This window comes from Hetaerina americana, unplaced genomic scaffold, assembly GCF_022747635.1.
Source record: "Hetaerina americana unplaced genomic scaffold, ioHetAmer1.1.p SCAF_3, whole genome shotgun sequence".
In the NCBI taxonomy this organism is placed as follows: Eukaryota; Metazoa; Arthropoda; class Insecta; order Odonata; family Calopterygidae; genus Hetaerina; species Hetaerina americana.
In genome coordinates, this window is record NW_027286874.1 from 107,396,626 (window position 1) to 107,420,453 (window position 23,828).

Consider the following 23,828-nt stretch of genomic DNA (forward strand, 5'->3'; position numbering starts at 1 on the left):
TAGCATTAACATTGACACTTCAAATATTGGAATTGAGTACAGCCAAAATTTTCACAGATTAAGCTGAAAACTATCCAGTTGAACAGCAAGTAATTTCACTTGTTTTAATTCTTTAAAAAAAACTTTCATTTTCAACTACACCACTGCATTCATGAAATAAGTTCAAAGGAAGTAAATTTTGGTTTTTATTTGTATGTATTCATTATAGCCATTTGTTCTATAATATCTTACTAGAGGAATTAAGAAAGGTTTGTGGCTTTATTGCAAAGTATGTGGATGAAAAATTCTTAAAAATTTTAAATGGAAACAATATTCAGTATTGATTTTAGCATTGCGCTCATATTAGATATTAAGGAAATGTTATCAGTCCATTGCTAAAAATGAATGAGAAGTGAAACTTTACCCTATTTTCAACGATAAGTGAGACTATACTTAATTTGGATAAACCTTATTAACTGTTTTTCGCTTGAAAAAAATTCTACAATGCATAATTTTAAATACTGGTAACGTAATTCGTGACACACTAACCTTCATGTCCTTATCTGTAAATTTGAAATACATCAAATACCTTCAATGTCGCAAATATACAAATTCAATTGATTTTAATTTCACTTATGTAGTCAATATTTAGCCAATGCTGCCACATATGTTGCTTACTCTTCATAGTAACTAATAACAGTGAAAAATAAGGATTAACTTCCATGCCTCTTTTAATATTTGAAGATCATGAATAAACAAAAAAAAGCCTAGGTAAAAAAATAGACTTACACAATAAAGCTAGATCTGAATATTGAGTGAGACAGATAAAAACTGCCAACAGTTGAAAACAATGTCTCAGGAACAAATTAATTAACTATCAGGCAATGGCTAAATTATATTTTCGAAGAAATACAAAACAAATGACTGAAAACCAACTCTTGTGGTTTCTATAGCATCATATCAGAGTAGGGAGCCCATAAATATTTAAAATATACATAGCCTAGAATTTTCTACCCAAATTAGTGAAGGTTAACTGGAAAGACAGCACAGCCAGACACCTTCCACATCCAGATGAAATATTTAACTTTACAAATTGTACTGTCATTTTAATGTTGGAAGGGATGGTGCGATATGCCTCTCAGATGTTAACTTCTGACTGATTGACTGACCTTTTGGAAATTGGGGTGATTTTAAATGCTCCTGTGGAAGATTTGAGGACAAAAAAAATAAGGAAGCCTGCCTTGTGACAGTAAAAATTCTGAAGTAATTAGAATGCAACAATTTCAAAGAGTAAAAATTATTTGCCTTGACCGGGATTCAACTTCAAAACCCTTAGTGTCCAACGGAGTGCTTTGGCCAGTTAAGCTACGGAGGCATCCTCTTACACACTTGAAATTTTATCTGGGTCCGTGTTCAAAATCCTGTCAAGGCAAATGATGCTTGCACTTTGAAATTGTTGCATTATAATGCACATTAGCAGATGAATCTGCTTAAGGTTACAGTCGCAGCATCTCTCACTGTTTCTTTGAATGTTATGCATATGTTATCCTTGAAAGAAGGGCATGTAATATATCAGGGATCTCCACCAGCCTCAACTCCCTCAAGGCAAACTTGTAAATGCAATCAATGAATGAACTTGCTAACTCAATAAAAAGAAGAGTGACGTTATTTATTTAGGCTCTCCTGTGCAAGAGTTCTAAAGGAGAATCTGAAACAAGTAAATGGAAAGTACAAAAATACCTAAAATTGTGAATTCAAGGATGGAATAAATGGAATATGTCAACGGTAAGAAAGTGCTTCAGAGCTTGAATTGCGTTCTCTAACTTGGGTACCATATACCTTTATACCATATAAATTTATTGTCATGTTTAACAAATCGAAAAAATAAAATAACAATGATGAGGAAAAACCTAGACAGAAAAACCGTGAGGTCTTATTCCTTGACTTTAACAACACAATGTAATGAAATTAAATTAATATTTTACACGATTTGAATATATGAACACCAAAAAATGAAATGTTTTATTTTATGCCAAGAAGTTTAAGACTAAGGACATAATAACCGAATACTTATTCCAACTATAGAATAAACAACTTCAAGGAATGATTTCAATCGAACCAGAAAAGCAATGACTCAGTAGAAATTTATATGGTGGAATTTAGTAGTCTTAAATATCACCAACAGTTTGAAGGAATGTTTTTCAATTCATCACTAGTTGTGTTAAAATGCATGCAGATAACATGCAAAAGGTTTATAACTATTTTATCATTCCAGTACACATTTTTATTTCTGCATTCATTATCAACAATAATTAATTTGAGCCTGTTGGGATAAATGCAATAAACAACAGATTACATGTGGTGATAAATAAGAGCAGAAATTCCATCAAGTTTTCATGAATCCTGATGATATCACTCGAAAAATGAAGGCCTGACATACATTATTACTTAAAATAGACATATTACACTTTGGATCCAAGGTCATATTCATGAGTCAATATCTATTGTAACTGAATTCACCTATTTACAATTCAAATTTGGGTTGATATTTGGCTTATTCAATTGAAATATTTTTTTTAACCTACCTACATCAATTGCAAGGAATAATTAAAGAGTTGCTTGTACATAAAGGGTGTGGTGCTTCAATCCGGACAATTTTCCATTTTAATTTCCTGCCGTATTGTAGTTCCACTGGAGTTCGCGATTGGCATTCTTGAAAGCTATAGGCATCTAGTAAACAGTCATAACCTCAAAATGGCTAAGATATTACATAAAAGTGCGGAGTACAATCGAAGAGACACTATTATCGAAAGTGTTTGCGTTGGCGTTATATGTTGAAATAGTTTGATTCTTTGGGGACCCCAGATCTACTATTTACTATATTGTGGCAAAGTATATTGCTTCGGAGAAGTCTGGGGAAGGTCTTGCTAACCCAGCGGGGAAAGCTCATTCGAAGAAACGCATGTTTGTCCAGATTTAAGTCCACACCCTCTATATCTGAGCCAGATAACAGGTTGTGTTTTGTTACGAGGAAAAAAAATGGTATTATTGTAGGGCTGCATTATATTGGTGCCCATGTTAAACCTACCTTAAACAGTTGAATACCAATAAAAATAACTTAAATCACCTGAGTCATTGCATGTTAGATTACAGAAATAAAATAGCCAAAGCTAACAGTTTCAGGCTTAACTTTGTGGAATTCTTTCATGGTGAGGGTGAAAGAAAGAGAAAGAAGAGAAACTCCCCCTGAAGATGATGCGCAGCATCGAAACCATGGTCGTGTTACATTAAATAAGTGTGTGGAAGTGCAAAGTTGTTTTTTCTCTTTCTTTCACCCTCACCATAAAATAGCCATATGAGACTGAAGCTTTTCCACATAGCGGAAATGCCAGGTGAAAATTAAATATAACATGCCATGGAATGCATTGACCTCAGGCTGGACATAAAAAAATGTAGCATGATAAAGAGAATATGCTCCAAAGACATTGGAAATAGTCAAATAAATTAAGATGATGCACATTTGAAAAAACAACTATTGATTACATTTCCACCAAAAATCACCTCTGTCTAGGGTGAAAGTTTTGACAACACTCATTATTTCACTTAAATGTATGAAAAAAGAATGAAATAGCATGTTCATGCTAAACAAAATATGCATGGCTTATTTAAAGAGTAGGAAATAAGTGCACTCAAGATGAAATTGAAACACAATTGCTGTAAATCAATAAAAAATTTTAATCATAAAAATACAAAATAACAACCAAATCATTCACAAAGCTTATAAATCCATCGAACAAAATATTCAAAACAGTTAAGCATTCGTGTGGGCCAATGCGAATCAACTCCAAAACAGAATTATCAAAGTATGTGCTAATACAATCAAGCCAGTGTGGAAACAAAGCATGCCCTCAGGTCCATTGTAAACGTGAACAATACTCTTGATAGAAACTGTCAGAAAAACATGCATTTCCTTGAATGAGAACCCTGCACACTGTATCATCTCCTTTTGTCAAAGCCATGCCAAAACAAAAATGTTGTATGGAAACATGAGTACAGAGAAACCTCAGAACTGTGATTATCTTTTTAGCAAATTAAAAAAAGGCTCCAAAGCATACAAGATTGAGAGAATTGAATGAGCATGGTAAAGGGAAGTGCAACAAGGGATACTGTGCCCATATGGAATCAATGCGACAAACATGAAAACCAAATAATCTGCCCGACTACATCTTTAGCTTAGCTTTAAATCCATATCATTTTAACGCAGAGACGGTAAATTTGATCCTTTCTTTAATTTATTAAGAATGACAGCCATTGCAATAAAATACATCTGCAAATCAAAACATCTAGAGGAATTTACAGTGAAATAAATTAAACTTTATTTCACTTAATTATGCAGTATTTTTTACCAAATTCAGATACATTTAGTGAATTTGAATCGACTCTTCAAAGACTGCATACACATCTAAATCAAACCCAAATCCAATTAATCTACTTAATGACTAGCAAACTTAACATGGTGAGGGGTTAGTTATCTCACTGACTACAATAACGTATTAGAAGGAGTTAAAGTTTGGATAGGACCAGGGAAAAGTCAAATGACGACAATGCGTACACATTAGTGAGTAAACTAAGAAACAAAGTGGGCAGTCCCCTTACTGCAGGTCAATATCCAATAAAGACATAATCAATCAATGGACAGAATGAGAAGGAAAAAAACAAGACAGCCTTATTCAACAAAGACATGGCAATGAGTTTGGTTTATGAATTACAAAACATATGCCAAAACAATTAAATTTGAGCATGGAAAGAGGTTAAACATAGGATGGGCCTTCATAATTAAATCATATTTTTTTGTTTTCAAATACAGCAAGAATTTGAAGTCTAAATAGTTCTTCTTCCTCGATTAATGAAAATTTGAATCAAAGTTATTTCTGAGAGTCATTCTCGCGTATAAAGGATAATTTCACAGTGTTGCTAGGGTAATCTTAGATTTTGATACAGGCAAACGGCTTTTAAAAGTCATCATTTTGGTAAAATAGATGGGCATCAGCATCCAGTTCCATAATTCTTCCTAGCCTTTTTGTCCAACACTCTTAAAATAAAATTACTTTATCCTGACCTGCCAATATTTAGCAACCTAAAAAATTGTTCCCAATAATTGTAAACACACAGCTTTTTCAATTTGACATCACATAAGTATTATGCGAGGAGTCACTCGGAAATAGTTCCATTAGCTTGATAATTTACTTTTGCTATCATTACAGTGTATACTCAGGAATGAATGCAAGATGGCCTTTCTTCCTATTTTCTTTGCTAAACAGTTTTAATTAGGCGATTGAACAAATATGTATAAAACAAGAGAGATGAGGCACAGATATTTGACATTATTTTCGGTAGAAAAAATAACTGCAATCATTTTAAATAATAACCTCAAACCTCGAAGAGAGGTCCTGATTCATCATGCACACAATTCATTCCCTCATTTATATGCATAACTTGAACTTGGGAGTATCATTTGCTTGACACTGGGCGCATTGGAAATACTTGCAAGAAAAATCAATGCTGTCAATATGTAAGAATGGATTAAGAATACCATCAACTCGATGAGCATTCAATGGTCCTGCAAGCGTTTCTTAGGAATAACATTCACAATATCTTTGGCTTCCCGGCACTGACAGATAAACTATGTACTTAGAACATGAATTCAACCACAGAGAGTAGTTATCGCTTATTATCACACAGATACTTTATGAACTATAGCTTTTGGCATTCAGCTGAGGCTGATGGTTTTCAATATTGAATTAGGCATTGTGCCAAATACTATTTCAGCTCATTTCAATTGAAATACAATTCACAACAAAACACCTAGGGAATTATATGGTAAAGTTGTTATCAATTAAGACTAAAACTTTATAAATAAGACTAAAACAGATTAACAACCATAACAACATGTTATAATTCATTCACTAACAAAAAATAATCACAAGATATAGATGCAGGATTCTATTTCTTCACCACATTAAAAATATTAATCTATCATAGATATAAATGGCACTATAGTCAAAGCCACTGCTCAAAATTATGACAGCAAGAGACAAAATGATAGATCATCGCCAAACTTTGCAAAATATGTACATAGGCATTAAAAAATGCTTCAAAAGCTATTATGAAAAATTGAGCAGAAAGATTGCACTTGGTAGGAGGATCTTAGAAAGCACTCTGGGAGTAATTGCATTAGTGAATGGATGGTCATCAGTAATTTCTTGTATGGCGAAATGGAGGTCAACTGAAAATCGACTTCATATTTTTCACGGAAAGTCAAGCATAAAAACAAGATAAATGCTAAATTTTCCTACAGACAGTTATGTACAATATTTACATTTGTCATTTCCACCGAGCCTGCATTGATACTGTTCATTGAAATGGCTAGGTCTGGAATTTTCAGAGTCTGTAATCATAAAAGCTCACATTCCTTGGATGGCAAACTCCAGTGAACATGACTACATAACACTCAAATAAAACTATCTCAACATATCATACAATACCTAGAGCACGGCAAAATATGACTCAACCTAGATAGTTCTCCAATAAAACAATAGATTTTCCAAGGAGCAGCAATGGAAAACAATTTTGTCATCGTGCAACTTTAGATACAAACAATCTTGGAAAACAAGTTCAATGAAAACTTGACAGTTTCCCCTCTCAAATTATTTTAAAAAAATCCTAAAAGCAATTGACAAATCGTAACATATACTTCTGAATGAAAACACTGAACTTATATGAGCAATTAGAAAAATGTAACTGCAGGTTTGAGTACCCTTGAAATTAATTTAGTACCTGAAAAAAAGTTACCGAGAAATATTCATTCTATCATAACAGAAAACAGCCAATATGATGAATTTTTTTTATCTTAATCTTGTAACCCTTTTGGTGTTTTTGCCATTTCTTCTGTTATTTCATGTATTATAAGCATCTATGTATCATTAAGTTACCATGCCTATTTTATGTAAAATACACTTTCAGATAAAAATTAATATGGTACCCAGCAGAAAGCACAGACATGCTTTCAGTATCATAACATTTGTGACACATTATAATTTCACAGTTGAAGCTTTTGAAAATAGTTTATTGTACACCTTTTCCAGAAAGCTTCCCGGTTAAAGACTGCTTAGTTTCATCCCAAACATTTTTATGGGCGATGATACTAGACTTGAAAAGTTACTAATTAACAGTCAATCCAACTTGCTCTGTAAATTCATTCGTTCATTCACACAATGTGCTGCACACATCCACTTGCCATGCAAATGGTGAGCCATCAAAAAATCGTCAAAGTTTTTTTTTATATTTCAACTGTAAGATATTGATTAAAAAAAATATATAGCACGCATGTTTATATTAATATATGTGTATATATATATATATATAAATGTATATGAAGGAGTAGTTGTTCTGCTGCATTTGGGAGTTGAAAAGTAACTACACTGGCAAACAGCCAGCCACTCACTCATTTTGTTCGCGATTAACAAATCTGACGGGTCTCCTTCAGGGTGCAAGATGTTGCCCAGCAACGTTGACCAAATACACTGTTGGGGGCACTCGGAAAATAACCCATTTTAGTCTGAGCGGTCAGTCTTGGGTATCTTGCCTCCTGCACACACGACAGTATGCATCACGGCGACATACCTGCCGCACACCACACGAGAACATCAATCTTCTTAAAAGAGTCAATTCAAACCACAAGACCCCTAGACTACACAGGAGCCCCCCGTCGTGCAGGTCTCTGCAGGCTGTTCGAGTTCATCTCTGCGAAGATAATCAAAACATGTTAAAAATATTAAGCAGCTATATGGCACTAGAAAGTATGCCAATGTGTACCACAAACACCCTAGGATTTCCCAAGAACATAAAATAATAAAATTAATTTTTTCTACATTTAGTCAACATCAATCAATGCCTGTGGACAAAAATCAAAGTTATGACCATAGAAAGATGATGAATTAAATGATTTAAGATAAAAACATAAACACTCTTTGAAATGGCCTGCTATACCAAATGGAAACAAAAAAAATATTCACATACAATTACCAATATTTTAAGTGATCACTCCGTTCATCAAATAATTCTCATAGGTGTACATGGCACATTAAGCAGAAGGGATTATTAGCAATTCATTAAAAGTAAAGATAAGTTACAAACAATGAGAATAAAAGGAAAGATGGTGAGAACCAGTTAGAAAGGCTACAATTAAACCAATTACACACACATTGATTACACGTTCCTAACAAAATGTGTCAAAGGCACTGTAAAAGATTATGAAATGCATATGTAAATTTCAGTCTTCCTGTTACAAATGTTCAACCTATGAAAGATCCCCGAGGTAGTTTTTTAACGGCCTTTAATTGTTTCAAAGTATCATAGCTCAAGCAAAATCAGTACTCCCCAATGCTATTCCTCCCATTGAGCAATTAGCTCGCATAAGCATGAATATTCTTCCCTTGGTGTTATAGTACAGGCAGTAGGCTTTTTTTATCATATATCAAAATAGAAGAATGATACTCCAGTGATTCAATTTTCATGTGGACATACAGCATGGAAGCCATGGGTGAATTAAAAAGCTACTATGTATCTGGTCAAACTTAATGAAAAGTGGTCCATCGAGTCTGCAAGGGCCCCAAGTAGCAGTGTTTAGGAAATAAACTATAATGTCACTGTATTTCTAGCTAAATCAATTTGGAAATACAATACTTTTCAACCCCCAACACTTCATCACCCATTACAGGTATATAGAGAACATGTGATCACCACATACATCCAAGTACTTATATAAATTGCATTATTTTCTCTATTTTTATATTCATTTAGTGTTTTTATGGACTAGCAACTCTTTCTATTTTCTCATTCTATAAATTATATTGGCCTTAAATAAAAAGGTTCACAAAACCAACAGCTTTGAAAAAGTGTCAAACTTTATTTAGTAATTTAATACTGATGTATGTCCACATTACATTCTCCTTCACTTGCTGTTCTAAATACACTTTAAGCTATCTGAATGAGCAACCATTATTACATCAGTTCAGCATTGCTGTTAATAAAAAACACACATATATGTGATCTAATGGGAATATATTCAGTGAATAATTCAGCAATATTGTGCCAAGGGGCATTGTATTCTCTGACAGCACTTCATGATGAAGGTCACAGTGACCGAGTCCTTTTACAAGGGACTATTATAATGCCACATGTATTCATGAGAGTGACTTTGTCACAAGTTGATTTTTTCCAAGTGTCAACATTACATATATGTATTTTATTAAATGCATTGATGGAAAAATGCATTTGAGACAATTTTTACTTTCACTTTCTGCAACTTTATTGCCAGCCCGCTATTTCTGAGAGGGGGAGTAAAATTAGTTTCAAAATCCCTTCAGACAATGTCATTGATGAATATTCAAGTCTTCAACCACTATAATGTGATGAGGCAGCATTTAGCAATGGAACAAGTGTGAGTTATTGATGACAACTTTGTTTCAATTCAGCCGTGGGTTGAGCTTTGAGCTAAGCTGTAGCTTTTTAACTGGTGCTGTAAAACAGAAACCCATTGAAGTCGATTTTTTCGCTCAGGAATATTTGTCACTTCCATCACTTGCTGTTACGACTGATATTTTAAATGCGAGATTTTTACAGAATATGCCTGGTTAAATTTTTGACAGAGGGGCCCTTATGCACTTCAGACCTGCATTAAATGCCTTTAGATATTTTGCCTAAGCAGCAGTATGACTTGCTTAGTTTCTCAGCTCAGAACATTCTCATGCAAGAAACAACTCTTCAGTATCATTCTGAGGAGTCCTTGCTTGCTATGCATTGAGTAAGAAAAAAATAGAACTGTACCAAGTGGACTAAATCGTTGGAAGTGTCAAATTATATTATTAACCTAATTTGATGAACTACTTTTACCTAACAATACACTTCATATCAAATTCTATAATACTTTGAACACTCAAATTGCTATCATACATACCATTTTTGTCAAACACACTTAGAAAAGTTCACCAAAACATTTTGCCTCTAACATTGGTTTCAACGTATACAAAGTCATTTTCAAGGTGACTAGAGCTACGGCTGTGGAGCCAATAAATATATGAATAGTGATTGGTGGAAGTGGGCGGGAATAAAGGAGATGGGAGAAAGTATACATGTACTACAAATCAAAGGGTAATGTTTTTATCAAATCCAGTCAATGCTGTGCACCGGGGGATATAAAATAAGAAAGGGAAGGACAAGATTTTAGGAAAGACAGGGATCCATGGAGAGCTTGAAATGACATTCAGGGCATGAGTGGCTAGATTTGGGAAATACAGTCAAGGCAAGGACAAGAAGGTGAGTGAGAAGGGAAAGCTCAATCAATGAGAAAGTTCACATTAGATTTATATGTTACTATGAACAAACTCAAGGGAATCAAGTTTTGAACCTTTCTTATAGATGTATTGAACCTTTGGAATGAAATGACTACGGTGAATTTCTTTTATGAAGTATTTTGAACAGGTGCTTCTAATGTATGCCTTCTGTAGACATTTCTTTCGCCCTGAGATCCAGGTATCTACACAGCAACCAGTTCAGCCTAGAACGTATTCGGAGGTACAATTGGAAGCATCATAGCTCAACCTATACACACTATTCTGGTTACAAGGATTAAATTATCTTTGGATTTGAAAAGCACTTTTCCTAGGCATAGGAATTGTGGAAGGAAAGCTTGATTTTTTCCTTTAGGAACATGTTTGTGACACTGTAGGATAAGGCATTAACAAAATGAATTTCACACTATCATTTGAGTGGTTACTGAAAGGGATGGGGGCCAAGGTGGCTAAGTTAAGTTGAATTTATTGTAAATTCTTTCCGTGTACAATTTAAGCATTTTTCATTGAGATTATCATAAAAACTAGGCTGACAACTGATATATTTCATTTTGAAGAGTTCCTTTTCATAATTACCATTGTTCATAGGAATCACATGAAGGCAGTGGACCAGTGAATAAAAGGTTACCATTTTATGAGAGTCATGATGACAAGAATCCTGAGGCATGTCACTGTCTGTGAATGAAGGTTTTCTAAAAATTAAGAAAGAATGAGATCTCCACTGGTAATGTCTCTATCTAAGCCTTAAAATTTTACATATCCTCACCGACTTCAATGTAGCAAGCATTGTACATTTTAAGTTATTGAAACCATTAAAAATGTTCTCTAGTAACAGCTCATCATTTAGACAATATAAGGAATTGGGGACCATTTGACATTGGTCTAAATTACCACTCAGGCCAGGGTTAAAAGAATATTTAATTTTAATGCAATTACATGTATGTGAAGTAGGATATACCTTGTAGAATGGTTACATCTATTGTACGAGTCTTGGGGAAAACAACTATACCTCCCAATGCATAGGCCAAGATCTGGGTCTGGGAGCACAAGAAATATCTACCCAGGGTATTAGTACATTTTCAAAACAAATAATAGATGGAAATCATTTCAGTGACTTCATTCCAAAGGTGTTTCTCAATCAAAGCTTAAGTCACCTTGAAAATAACCTTGTCCAAGTTAAAACTTATATTGGAAGTAAAACATTTTAGTGGACTTAACGAAGTACATTTTCATTAAAAATTGTACCACAAAGTGAGTCCTGCAAACAACAAGTTTATTACATACCACTGTTGCTGATTGCAAGAAATTCTTGCATTTCCAATCAAAATCTATACCTTACTTCACTGAAGATGCCACAATTTCTAAAACATAAAAATTCCAAAACAATTTTCACAAAGAGACCCAACTAAAAGGTTCAAACTCTTGGATGAATTGAGTTCCATCCCTCTAATCCCTTCTGGTTCAACTAATTCTTCATCAAGTCGGGACTAGCATATCATCTATCCATATGAAATCAGTTTACATTTCCCATGTACTTCAAGAAAAGAATAGAAATGACAGGTTGGTAGTACAATATGTATTTCACAGCATATATGACTTTGCCATCAAAATGTTTGAAAGAACTGAGAGTAGTAGAATAAATGTATATCAATATAGCAACCACAAGATATAATAGGGTGCTTTCAGTATTACATGAACTATTTCATTAAAATGAAGCCCACACAACTAAAATAAGAACAAAGTGGGTTCAATTATTTATCATAAGATAAGACATTTATGAAATGGAATTGATCCATTGGTTAGCACCCCTAAAGGAGTTACAGAGTCTATAAATTAATCTAAAATCTATAATCTGGGATCAACCAAAGACCGAAAATTTAGCGAAAATGAAATAAATGCTTTAAGTGATGAAGAAAACCTAATACATGAAATGCTTTGTAAGTTGCCAAAACTTCAAAGCATTTTCCCACTGCAACACATAGTCCAACACAAACAAGTCATCCAGTTCATTTGGGCATGTTTTAGCTAGAAAATCAAACTAAGATTCTAAGAAATGCTGGTTTGTAAACTGAACATTATCAAAAGTGGAATGCGCATTTTGTCTTGTAAACTGATGCCAATAATAACATTAAACCATCAGCATTACCCGTAAGCATGTCAAATATAAGCAGCAGTAGTAATAAAAGAGGAGTGTTTGCATATAAAATTATCAATGACAGTATATGTAGAATTGAAAATAGAAACTGGATGCAACAGAAGTACAACAGTTAAGCACTTGCATGAGACATAGAGGGCAGATTTTAATCTATGTATGACAGTATTCAAGCAGAAAAATTATTATATTTTACGTTGAAAGCGACACAAAAAATGGGGATAGCAATGAAAAGGACTATAAAAGAGAGATAAACAATGATTTAAGACTGTGCTTACACAGTAGTGTCAATTGCACTATAATGACAGATTATTACCTATTTCTGACCCAATGCTAATGGAGAGCTGGGCTATTAAGGCTAATTTTTCCATTAACATTGGACCATCTTCTCTTCTCCATAAAAACACCACCAGTGTTGGTTTGATAAAAAGGTTTGAATGAAATTGCATATTCTAACTGATTAAACATATACTGACCTCATGACCTCCACAGTAAAAATCTTTGGAAGATGAATAATCAATAATCTCCCAGAATACTCAACATTGTTTACCAACAGGTATGCACAGGAGCCTTTAATGACCTGTGGGATAACACACCTTTGCACCAGTCCAGTGCCATCTCCTCCACTCCTCAGTTATGCTTTGACAGGGAGCAAACAATGCTCAATTGCAATTTATAGCACAGGACTTTCTTTGTGGTGAAAGATAGTCAGATGGTAATACTCACCTAACATGAATGAATCAAATAATGTATTATGGAATTTTTCTTAACAAGCTAACATGCACATTGTAAAATTAATACTTAATGACCATAATTAAAAATTTTAAGTATCACTAAGACCTGGTGTAGGTCGTCATAAAAATGGAGATGAACCTTTACTAATCATACTAAGTTTCTCTAGTTGTTTTAGCCCTTATTAATTGACCTTTACTTTATTCAAAAGAAAAGTGCCAATACGTTCACAAAATGAATTGATTCAAAAAAGAGGTTTATTAATTTATTGGCTTTCCAAATGACGTATTTTAACTTTATTCCTTATCTATTATTAATATAGGAAAATTTTATCATGATCATAATTATCCTTAATTAATGACAAGGCTACAAATAAAAAACTTATAACAACCAAACTAATGCAACTGAATGACAAATTGGAATTTCTTAAAAAACTTCGAGTGCCTAAAATTGAAGAACTGTGTAGCTTTAATCCCATTTAATGTTACCTAGCCATTTATGATCATTGATAAACCAGCTATCCATATTGCTACTCCATACTTTCTTCCATAAAAACTAAAATAATCACTATCACTAGCCATTACGAAAAAAATTATGAGATCACAAAATGAAAATAAACTAGCCATTAGCCAGTGGCCACAAGAGCCTTTTTTTACCTGGGCTGTGATGCCCAGAGAAAGAGGAACTGGGCAGATTTGAGGACAAGGAGTTAGGGTGCGAGGCTTCCTGAGTTGCGGAGTGAGTGGCCGTCGGTCCCAGCATGGGCTGTGGCTGCCACGGCTGGGCATGCAGGAGGATTGTGGGGGAAGCACACGACGAGAGGAGTCCAGCACCACCCTCTCCCGTGGAACCCACATTCAACTGGCCCCATGGCCTCAGGGGGTTGCCCTGGGCGACCGAATTGGGGCCCCCCGTGCCACCCACCCCACTGCACGGAGGATGCTTGTCCAAGGGCTCCGCTCCACTCACAACTGGGCTCACGTTTTGATCGCCAGGGGGGGCAGCAGTTTGTGCTCCCTCACCCCTTCTTGCAGAGTTTCCTCCACCCCTCCTGCCCCCCTCCTCGTCCTCCTCGTCTTCCTCTTGCCACCGCTGCCGCCGCCCCAGCAGCGTGTCCGTATCCGTGTCCACCACTCGCTGGGGGAAGGTGACGCCATCACCCAGGCTGAGGTGGGTCAGTCAGTCAGTCAGCACACACAAGTAATTTGAGGCACAACCCCCAGTCATGATTCCATTTTTAGTTAATTAGTTAAACAGTAAAGGAAGAGCAAGTTATTACTTTTATTTTTTTTTATAGAAACAAGTGAGAGCACGACACCCCCCAGGGAGCAATAGAGGAGTGGTAAAGAATGAAATGTCGGCTTGCAAAATATTAAATTTAAACGATAATTCAAGAGTGAAGTGTGTTAAAACCATTTGGCAGAGATTAAAAAAACTCTTAAAATTGAGAAAAATGAAACATTTCATACAATCCACAACGAAAATCAGCAAGAGAGGTTTTGAGTGAACAATGCTTCAACAAGAAAGAGGTAAGTGTTGATCTACAGCTAGGTGCATACACAAAAAGTATTACAACAATGCAAACTTGTAACTGAATGCAAACCACAACCGCATGTCACTAAAATGCCATTACCCTAACTTGGGACTGAGACTAGTAGCTAAATAAAATATTTAAAGATAGAAATTATCTAATTCTGTCCTATATTACATATTTACATGCTTTTATCATTGAACAAATAAAAAAAATATTATTATGACTCCAAGACCTAAATTGTATCGTAAAAATCCACCAACCAACATAACATACAATTCCACCAAAAATGTCACTCATCTAATTATTTTTCCCTATCATTTACCATATTTGGTAAGGCCTTGATAATGAATTTATGAACTAACTATTATGTAGAGAAATAATAAATTGACTTCATTATTTCCACCTAGAGTTCATTGTTTTACTTAATCAGGACAACATTGAACAACGCAATCTAAATCAGGAACATTAAACAATGTAATCTGAGTCGTGAGCATTAAACAATGTAATCTAAGCCGTGAACAATACAATTCCACAAGGAAAAATCAAGTCGGTTATTATTAAGGTAAAGCAATGCCACAGTTACAATCAAAAATATCAACATTATCATTTATCTTTGCTTAAAAATTTAATTCAACTATGCATGAATTGAATATTGATCCATCCATTATTCATAACTATGAATGACAAAACAATAAATTTCATTTTAAAAAATTATTGACGGCTGATTTGACCAAAAGATTACAAAAATTCAGGTATTTTCCCACATTATTAATAATTTTACTCTCTATGCTTTTGAGTTTAATTATTAGCCGTGATCTACTGGGTTATGGTAGGTTTTTGATGGACTGTGGCACTATACACTACTGTACTCATACTACTCTCTATCATGACAAAACAGATCCTGAAAACCTCACATACATAGTACAATAACTCACTCTTCAACTCTGTATACTGACTAACCTCCCCAATTTCAACCAAAATGCTTATTCTTTTCATTCCTCTACCTCCTTTTACCAGTTTTTCCCCTTCTATTTCCATTTTTGGTAACCCATTGCCTCTCTCAGTATCTCATACACCCAGTGGTCCTGGCTTCTTCAAATTTCTCCCATCAACTTCTGCTCTTCTCCTACCATACCTATTAATTCTAGAACCTAATTAATTCTAGAACCTATCAATTTACTTCCTTTTCTTGTCCATTTTATTTCTTTCATTCTTCTCCAACTCCTGCCTCAAAGACATAGTCTCCACAAGTTCCCAAGTCATGCAAAACTATGATTCATATTTAAGTTTTGGCTGGTCTTTCCTTTGCATCTGTACTTAAGGATTCTGCCATTAACTCCCAACTCAACATTTCTTTAACTAATAAAATTTTTCTTTAACTGTCATTACTACCCTACCAACCTTCTTCTAAAACTAGATATACTAAAATAGGCAAATATTGAGTCGATGGATGAAAATGCTGTAAATCCCATTTTATTGTTTTTTTATTTGTAAGCCAAATCATCAATATTATGCAATACGTACACCTAAGGAATAATTTGAACCTACAACCTTAGGGGTAAGCAGGGAGCAGTAAGCAGTTGATTTATCCCCTTTTAAGGATTGAACTGGCAAGGTAGTTGGCATTTCAATACGTCACAATGAAATCCTATGCTCGCCTCATAATGAAGAATGATTTTTCAGTTGTACTGCACTACATTTTTAGTAGACTAAAAGTAATTTTACCACATTAACATTCAATGATAACATTAAAATTCACCATAAAAATTTAGCCGTCTGCATAGGTAATAGCAGTAAAAATTTAAATCACATAATGCACCAGTGAAATTCCGGTAAGTTCTCTCCATGTCTTACATCACTAAATAGTTGATAGATTTTTAAGCAAATACGACATGCAACATGCCAAAAACACACATGCCATTTGTGCAAATCTTAATTTGAGAAATTGTGATGGATTAAGTAGTCAGGCTGGTCAAAAAATTAAGGTATACTACCCTGTTTCCACAAGGTATATAAAAGTTATTTACAATATCTATGATTCCTAAAAAACGTCAACCTAGGCACCTAGAGATACATCATCCACTGGTTTATGCAATTAACTTATATCTTTTATCTCCCAAAAATGTCATTAATCACAAATTTTATTCTATCAACAAGCAAATAAGTCCACGCTAATTTGTAGGCAAGTGATCATTAATAATATTTATTTCATTTGTACATCACCAATCTCGGCATTTTGCCTTTCAAATCTGTTGCTCTTTATCATCTCCTTGTAATGGTGTTCAAATCTTTTCGTGCTAATCGAATAGACCCCCTCATTTCTTTTGGATAATTCACTTTAGAGGATGGCATTTGAATATCATCCCATTTTTGTTTTTTTTTATTGAGGATACGAGAGCTAACTACTGAGATAATGCATCGTAAAGCCCTGGGTTGGTTTCTTTAAAGTCTGACATGCTCAATGTATCCCTCACTTTGTTTCAACAGTAGCTTCAAGATGCAGCCTTACATTGGTGACCACTCTATGACATACGTTCAGATAATACGTGAAACAACTACTTTAGATCCGATTAGAAATGTGTTTTCTGGTCTTCTCTGGTACTTCCCTTCTTTCGGGAGACACCAGAGGAATAAATCACACAGAATGATGTCCGGGCCACGTTCTGTCCCTTTCATTTCATTTCGTTTAACAATTCCACATGAGGCAGACGTCAAATGTTTCACGAAGGTAATCGTAAACCAAATCGGCAGTGAGTTGATGAGCACAATCCAGCATGCACCACTGAATATGGATCGATGGACCAGCTGCTAAGAGTTGGCAAGCTCTTTGTTTCAACAAAAAAAACGTGCAATTTCTGTTGCTCTGCTCCAGAGTTAACAATCCACTGCCACATATTGTTAACTGCTGCTAACGCATAATCTTATCACTTCATGGAAAGTACTGTGATTTCCATGAAGTGGAGCCTTTACTCTCAGAGTTCCCATTATTATAGTTTTAATGGTAGAATTGTTCAGTATAATATTTTGAGCACCGCTTTGTATTTAATTTTCATGGAGGAGGCACTTGTCCAGCAGGATACATGTGTGCTTTAATTACACCAACAGACTTTCAAGGGTTAGAAGAGGCAGAGGGACTCAAGTAAAATACTTTCCAATCACAATAACATCACAACTAAAATAAGGAAACACCTTTGACATATCCAAAGAGTTGCCATTAAAAATATGTGGCTTTATGAAAATGAATGCTGGGGAAATATTCGATTAAGTTCAAGAGATGGCATTACAAACCAATTCCTCACTAAAAAGATGGGAGATGATCTGTGCCAAACAAAAGAATGTAAAGTTGCTAATTCATTCAAATTACTACACCACACAATTAGTTAAAAATCCAGGATCAGATGTGCTTATAGGCATGAAGATTACATTCACGTATAAGGCACATCTACGACATTAAATTGATGTACTACAAATCATAAAGAGAATAATTTTAACTCCACATGACATTGGAAGGGAAGACCAAAATAAGGAAGTATTCAAAGTTGAATAAACAATATGAGGCATTTCTCCTTCACAAACTGTCATCACAAGACAATACAAACCTTTCAAGCTACGAGAAAGTGAAATGTTACAAAACTGCTTTATCAATTTCTTAATTTTTATATTTTGAGATGAATCATTCTATTCAAAATCGACAAAAGAACAATATGCTTGCATAATATTCACACAAAAAATATCTGTTGGAAAATTAAGAAGGCTTTCCCACAGTCCTTTCTTCGCTTGAAGCAAAATACAGGTATGAATCCCCATTCAATGAGATTTATGATGGGAGAAGTAAAATAAATAATTTGGCAGGATTGAAATCCCGAATTCAGAAGAAAGGGCAACTTTTCAATGATTGATTCCCACACTCTATTTCTTACTTTTTTGTGCTTCTCCCAGGAAAATCTAAGCAGATACGACATTTTTTCATAATTTTTCCATTTTCTAAGGTTTTAGTTGTAATGCATATCATCACACCCATTTCTTTTTCCATTCCCTATTTACCTTCTTACACCCTTCCTAGTTTGTCCTCTAACACAGGCCGAACAGAAAAAGTAGGAGCTTCAATACACTGTGTTTTCCCATCGATAACGTGTGCATTATCTACACAAAAATGTTCAGCTGATCGAAAAAATTACGACACTCATTATGTAATGAAAATTGAAAAAATAAAAACATTTACGTACCTATGCACACAAGAATTTAGAGAAGTCTCGCAAAACTAAATTAGTCTGGAAGCTTGCCTTTCTAATTGCATTCTATTTTATACAGATCTGCAGATACTGTTACTGTAATTTCATCTCATAAATCCATGAGAAAAAGAAGAAACATATAATTTATATGCTTCATTTATTCTAATAGGTAGTACTCCTTCATTCTAGTGCATAGTACTTCACTTACAAGTAGAGTAGGTCGTATTATTTATAATATATTTTATATATATATATTACATATATATATATATATAACATATATATATATAACATATATATATAACATATATATATATATATATATATATATATATATATATATATATATATATATAACCATAAACACAGTAATCCACCCAAAGGTCAGTTTGGTAGGTGATGATAGAGTTCACCCAGTACTTAGCCCTTTACGGCGTGTGAAATTCACATAGGGGGGCCAGTTCCTATCCCTGTGCCGGTTATGATTTCCCGGGAAGATCTGGTATCCGAAAAATCAAATAGATTGGGTAGAGCTGCCGGTGCCCAGAGACTTATTCATCATAACTACAAAATTCTGGGTGCTCGTTATACATAAGGTTCACGTTATCAATGGGAAAATACGGTAATATTTGGTGCAGCATATGAGTAACCAGGGTGTCTCTTCAACTAGGCTCCGACTCTACTTGTTTGGCTTTTGATTTAGCTTTCAATCTACAGCCTACAAGTTTGCAAAACAAATCCTCTGATGAAAACGTTCACAACAACATTTGCTCATTTAGGTTAAGAGTACATGCTTGGTCCCTTTGGCCCTTGAGTTAGCCAGCCCATGGTAAATAATCCAACACAATGTTACAGCCCTGGATCAAAATCTAAATCAAGCTGAAAACCTGGCCTTTCTGTGGGACTTGAACCTTTCCAACCATTTTTTTTCAATACTTGCAGAGTTCTTTAATTTCACCCTGGGATCAAACATGGAATGCTTATCCTTTAAACTTAAGAAGTTACACTCCAGCCAGATCTGTACTAAACAGTACATCCTAATATTATAGACTATACAAGATCTAAAATCCCTTAAGACGTCACTTACCAAAACAACTGCCTTTCATAGCATTTAGGCATTTTCATTCCTTGAGCACAGAGAAACACTCGTTATACTTAGAGATTTGAGTTGGCTAAATACTTATTATACAAAGGTTAGAAACAGGACGGTGAATTTTTCTCTAACTTGTGAGCTAGAAATGGCACAGAAAGGCGAATCACATGCCTCAAGCCTTTGACTTGATTCTACTAAAAAAATGGAAGACTGTCCTTTTTTATTGAAATTTATTCAAATATTTTGCATAATTCTGATAGAATACTGACTAGGCATCCATGCATTTTTTAAATAACAATAAAATTGCATGAAAAGTCAATGCAACAATTTCAGAGTGTAAAAATCATTCACCTTGACCGGGATTCGAACCTGGATCCCTTAATGTCCAGTCAAGTGCTTTAGCCAGTTAAGCTATCAAGCCATCATCTTAAAGTCCTTTCGTCACAACATCTTGCTCCTTTAAAGCCCACAAAATTTCAGAGTTTAAGAGGAAGCCTCGATAGCTTAACTGGCTAAAGCACTCGACCGGACATTAAGGGATCCAGGTTTGAATCCCGGTCAAGGCGAATGGTTTTTACACTCTCAAATTGTTGCATTGAAATACACAATAGTGGATGACTCTGTTAAAAGTTACTGTTGCAGCATCTCCCACCCTTTCTTTGTAATTTGGACAATGAGCGGACGAATAAACTAGCTAAAGATATAACAGAGGAGTGAAAATATAAAGCCATGGCAAAATGTCTGATGATTATGATTTATAAGGTGCAGAAAACCAATGGTTGGGCGATAAATTTGAATAGGTATCCAGCAGGCTTCAGATTATCAGGTCATTACCTGAATAAAGTGTGCCATTTCGTTTAATCTCTTGCTTCAAAGAGAAAAAAGAAACTTGTTTAACAATCAGGTGTCTAGCACCTTAGCAAACTTTCTGGATTTTTGCACGGAGTTTATCAGTCTCAATTTCTGATATGGAGATTGGCTTTTTCTCACGCATTATCCATCTTCTTCTAAATGTTCCAACGGAAAAATGGGTTTGGTATAAGTGTAATATTGCGCTCACCTCTTCAAATATATATCTAAAAACATCATAATTATTCCTTCAACCTTAAGATAGGTATGCATTCTAAATTTCCCTGAATAAATGTATTTTTAAAAGATACAGATTTACTCTCTCTTCAATGTTAGCATGCATAAAATGATCAACTGGGAAAATCTCACACTATTGGTCAACATCTTATAATATTAATCCACTTTTCAGTATTGTCCATACAGAGAAAGTATTTGTCTCTGCACTTACAGGTTCTCCATCTGCGTTAGTTGTCTCGGAGTGATGACAGTTTTGCTGCCCATCCTGCCTGCGTCTTCAAGTCGAAGGTGTTTTTGGAAGGTTTTGAAGATTCATGCAGGATGGCTAGCAAAACTGTCATCACTATCACTCAAAAACAACTACTGCAGATAGAGAACACGGAAGTGCAAAGACAAGCAGTTCAACACCTCAGAAACCTTCGGGTGAGAAGGATTGTTGAGTAAACACGATACACTGACTTCTGGTGATCCATTTCGGACAATCATTGGTTTGATACATATTCCAGATTATTTTATATAAAACATTGTCGCTAATTAAGCATATAACATGTGGTCAATGATAACATTTTTAATGCATAGCTAAATACCTAGTAAAATGAGTTTGAAGTATCTTTTTAAGATGGTTAATTGAAATTAAAGAAGATGCCTGGTCTTTCATCACCTAACCCCTAACCGTGCAGGCAAACTGTATGAAATCACGCATTATATGCTAAATACAAGTAGGTACTTTTTCCCTGGGATAGAGGAAAGGTTTGATTACTGTGCCATTTTCCTTGGTGTCTCAGGGCTATCCTCAACGCTCTCTCCTGGAGGACCAGAGTGCAGGGGAAGAGGAGCCCTGCAATGAATTATTGTTAGCCCAAGGACACAGCAACCTTTTTCTTTGTGTTTGACAACACATAAATACATCCCCACAAGAAGCAACTAAGGGTGCATGCCCTTACATATTCCTGAAAGCAAATTATTTGAAGATCCCATTCTCAGATTACTTACTTAAATGGCTTCTTTTTGTTAAGTCAGTAAGCCACATGATAAATATTATTTTATATCACACGAAGGTAGGCAGCATCATAGCTTAGGATTATTTGACCTAGTATGAATTTTAATGTTTTTGGGGCATTATTGTGTCAGTCATCCAACTGAATGCAGGGCTCCTTAAACGTCCATGGCAAGCATTTTATCCTCTTCCTTCACTTTTCGCTGGGTCAAGAGTTACCTTGACCTCCCTTTGAGGTGCTGATTCTCAGGAGAAATCAAGAGTGAGTGATCCTAGGGAGGGCGGACAGTGGAAGCAGAATTGGTAAACTCCTGAGTGGTTGGAGGTAGTGGCTATCACAAAGTAATAAACAATGAAAACTACTTAAAATATCACGTTTCTCTGCTCAGGCTGATGCCATGGGACCCCGTTTCTTATAGATTTGACATGAGACAATTGCTCCTCATCTTAGTCCTCTCCGGAGGAATAACTATTACCTCATTAATATTTCTGCATAAAGGTCTCATTGGATGTGTAATCAATAGTAGATACAAATTCAGGAGGAGCCATGTAAAATCAAATAAAGACCAGGTGTACAGCACAATCACTGCAGCATTGACCCCAATTCTTAAGTTCTGACTCAGAAGAACTTCTTTAATTCATATGAGTCATTCAGTATCAACAAATCCTCATTTTCAAAGGCAAGGAAATATACGAAGGTAAACTAAAACTTTGAACAATATATTTGACCATAGAGAAGGCGAAAGTGGACCTCTTACACACAAGTTTTGTTTGGAGCTTAATTATTCAAGAGTTACACTTGTTTCTCCAATAGGTACAAAAGAATAAACAGCAATGCACTCAGCATGAATGGGTGGATGCATTAGCCTGATTTGTTGAGATGAAAATACTAAGCCACTGGTTTAGAAATGATCTTTTAGTTTCTAAAGCATTCCCAGTGAGCATATTTTTATTCAGAAGTGTTTTAACTCAGTTTCATTTAGACTGAAATGGGTTTTACAAATCTCAATTTAAATTATCAGACAGTCAGAAATCAAGGTAACATACAGTTCTTAAGATGATATGAATGGTATGAATTGACCAGTGCCATGGATGCAGTACATACTTTTGTAAAAAAGCTGTAAAAATTTTCTGGAGACACTATTACCATTTATACTGCACTGAGAGTTGGCAGTCATATCACCATCACTTCTCAAGATAGCCTCATCAAGATAATATTTCTTTGAAAAAAATTTTTTTAACATTGGTAAAATACCTAGCACTCCTTTTTGTTAATAGAAAAACTCGGCACCTATACTAGCGCCCTTACTCAACAGTCAACTTTTACCTCTAAATATTTAATCATGTTCATAACAAAACCACAGTGTATAATCAAGCAGGGTTGATTTGATAGCTGTGGGTACAGTTCACTTAATCTTAGGACCTATACACCATGTGCATTTCGCACACATAGGATAGAGGCTCAATTTCCTTTTCCTGAGCCACTTCTGATTTTCCAGGAAGACGTAGTACCAAAAAAATGACAACAGCTTAGGCAAAGCTGAGGGTGTTCAAAGTCACTGGGAATCAAACCTGAGCCCTCCAACCAGTAGCTATATGCTCTACCCACTG

The 23,828-nt window shown here is 35.0% G+C and overlaps 1 protein-coding gene across 2 annotated transcripts in view; it reads right to left on the reverse strand.

Moving 5' to 3' along the window:
- Nucleotides 1-3,694: 3,694 nt before the first annotated feature.
- The window catches only part of LOC139690541 (palmitoyltransferase ZDHHC15B), a 44,387-nt gene continuing 24,253 nt past the window's right edge, over nucleotides 3,695-23,828 (reverse strand). For both annotated transcript variants that reach the window (XM_071588009.1, XM_071588008.1), the window contains 2 exons: nucleotides 13,932-14,440; nucleotides 3,695-7,782 (listed from right to left, as the gene is read on the reverse strand). In XM_071588009.1, the coding sequence (XP_071444110.1) occupies nucleotides 7,730-7,782; nucleotides 13,932-14,440 (562 nt within the window). In that variant the 3' untranslated portion in view covers nucleotides 3,695-7,729. The remainder of the gene's footprint in view (nucleotides 7,783-13,931; nucleotides 14,441-23,828) is intronic.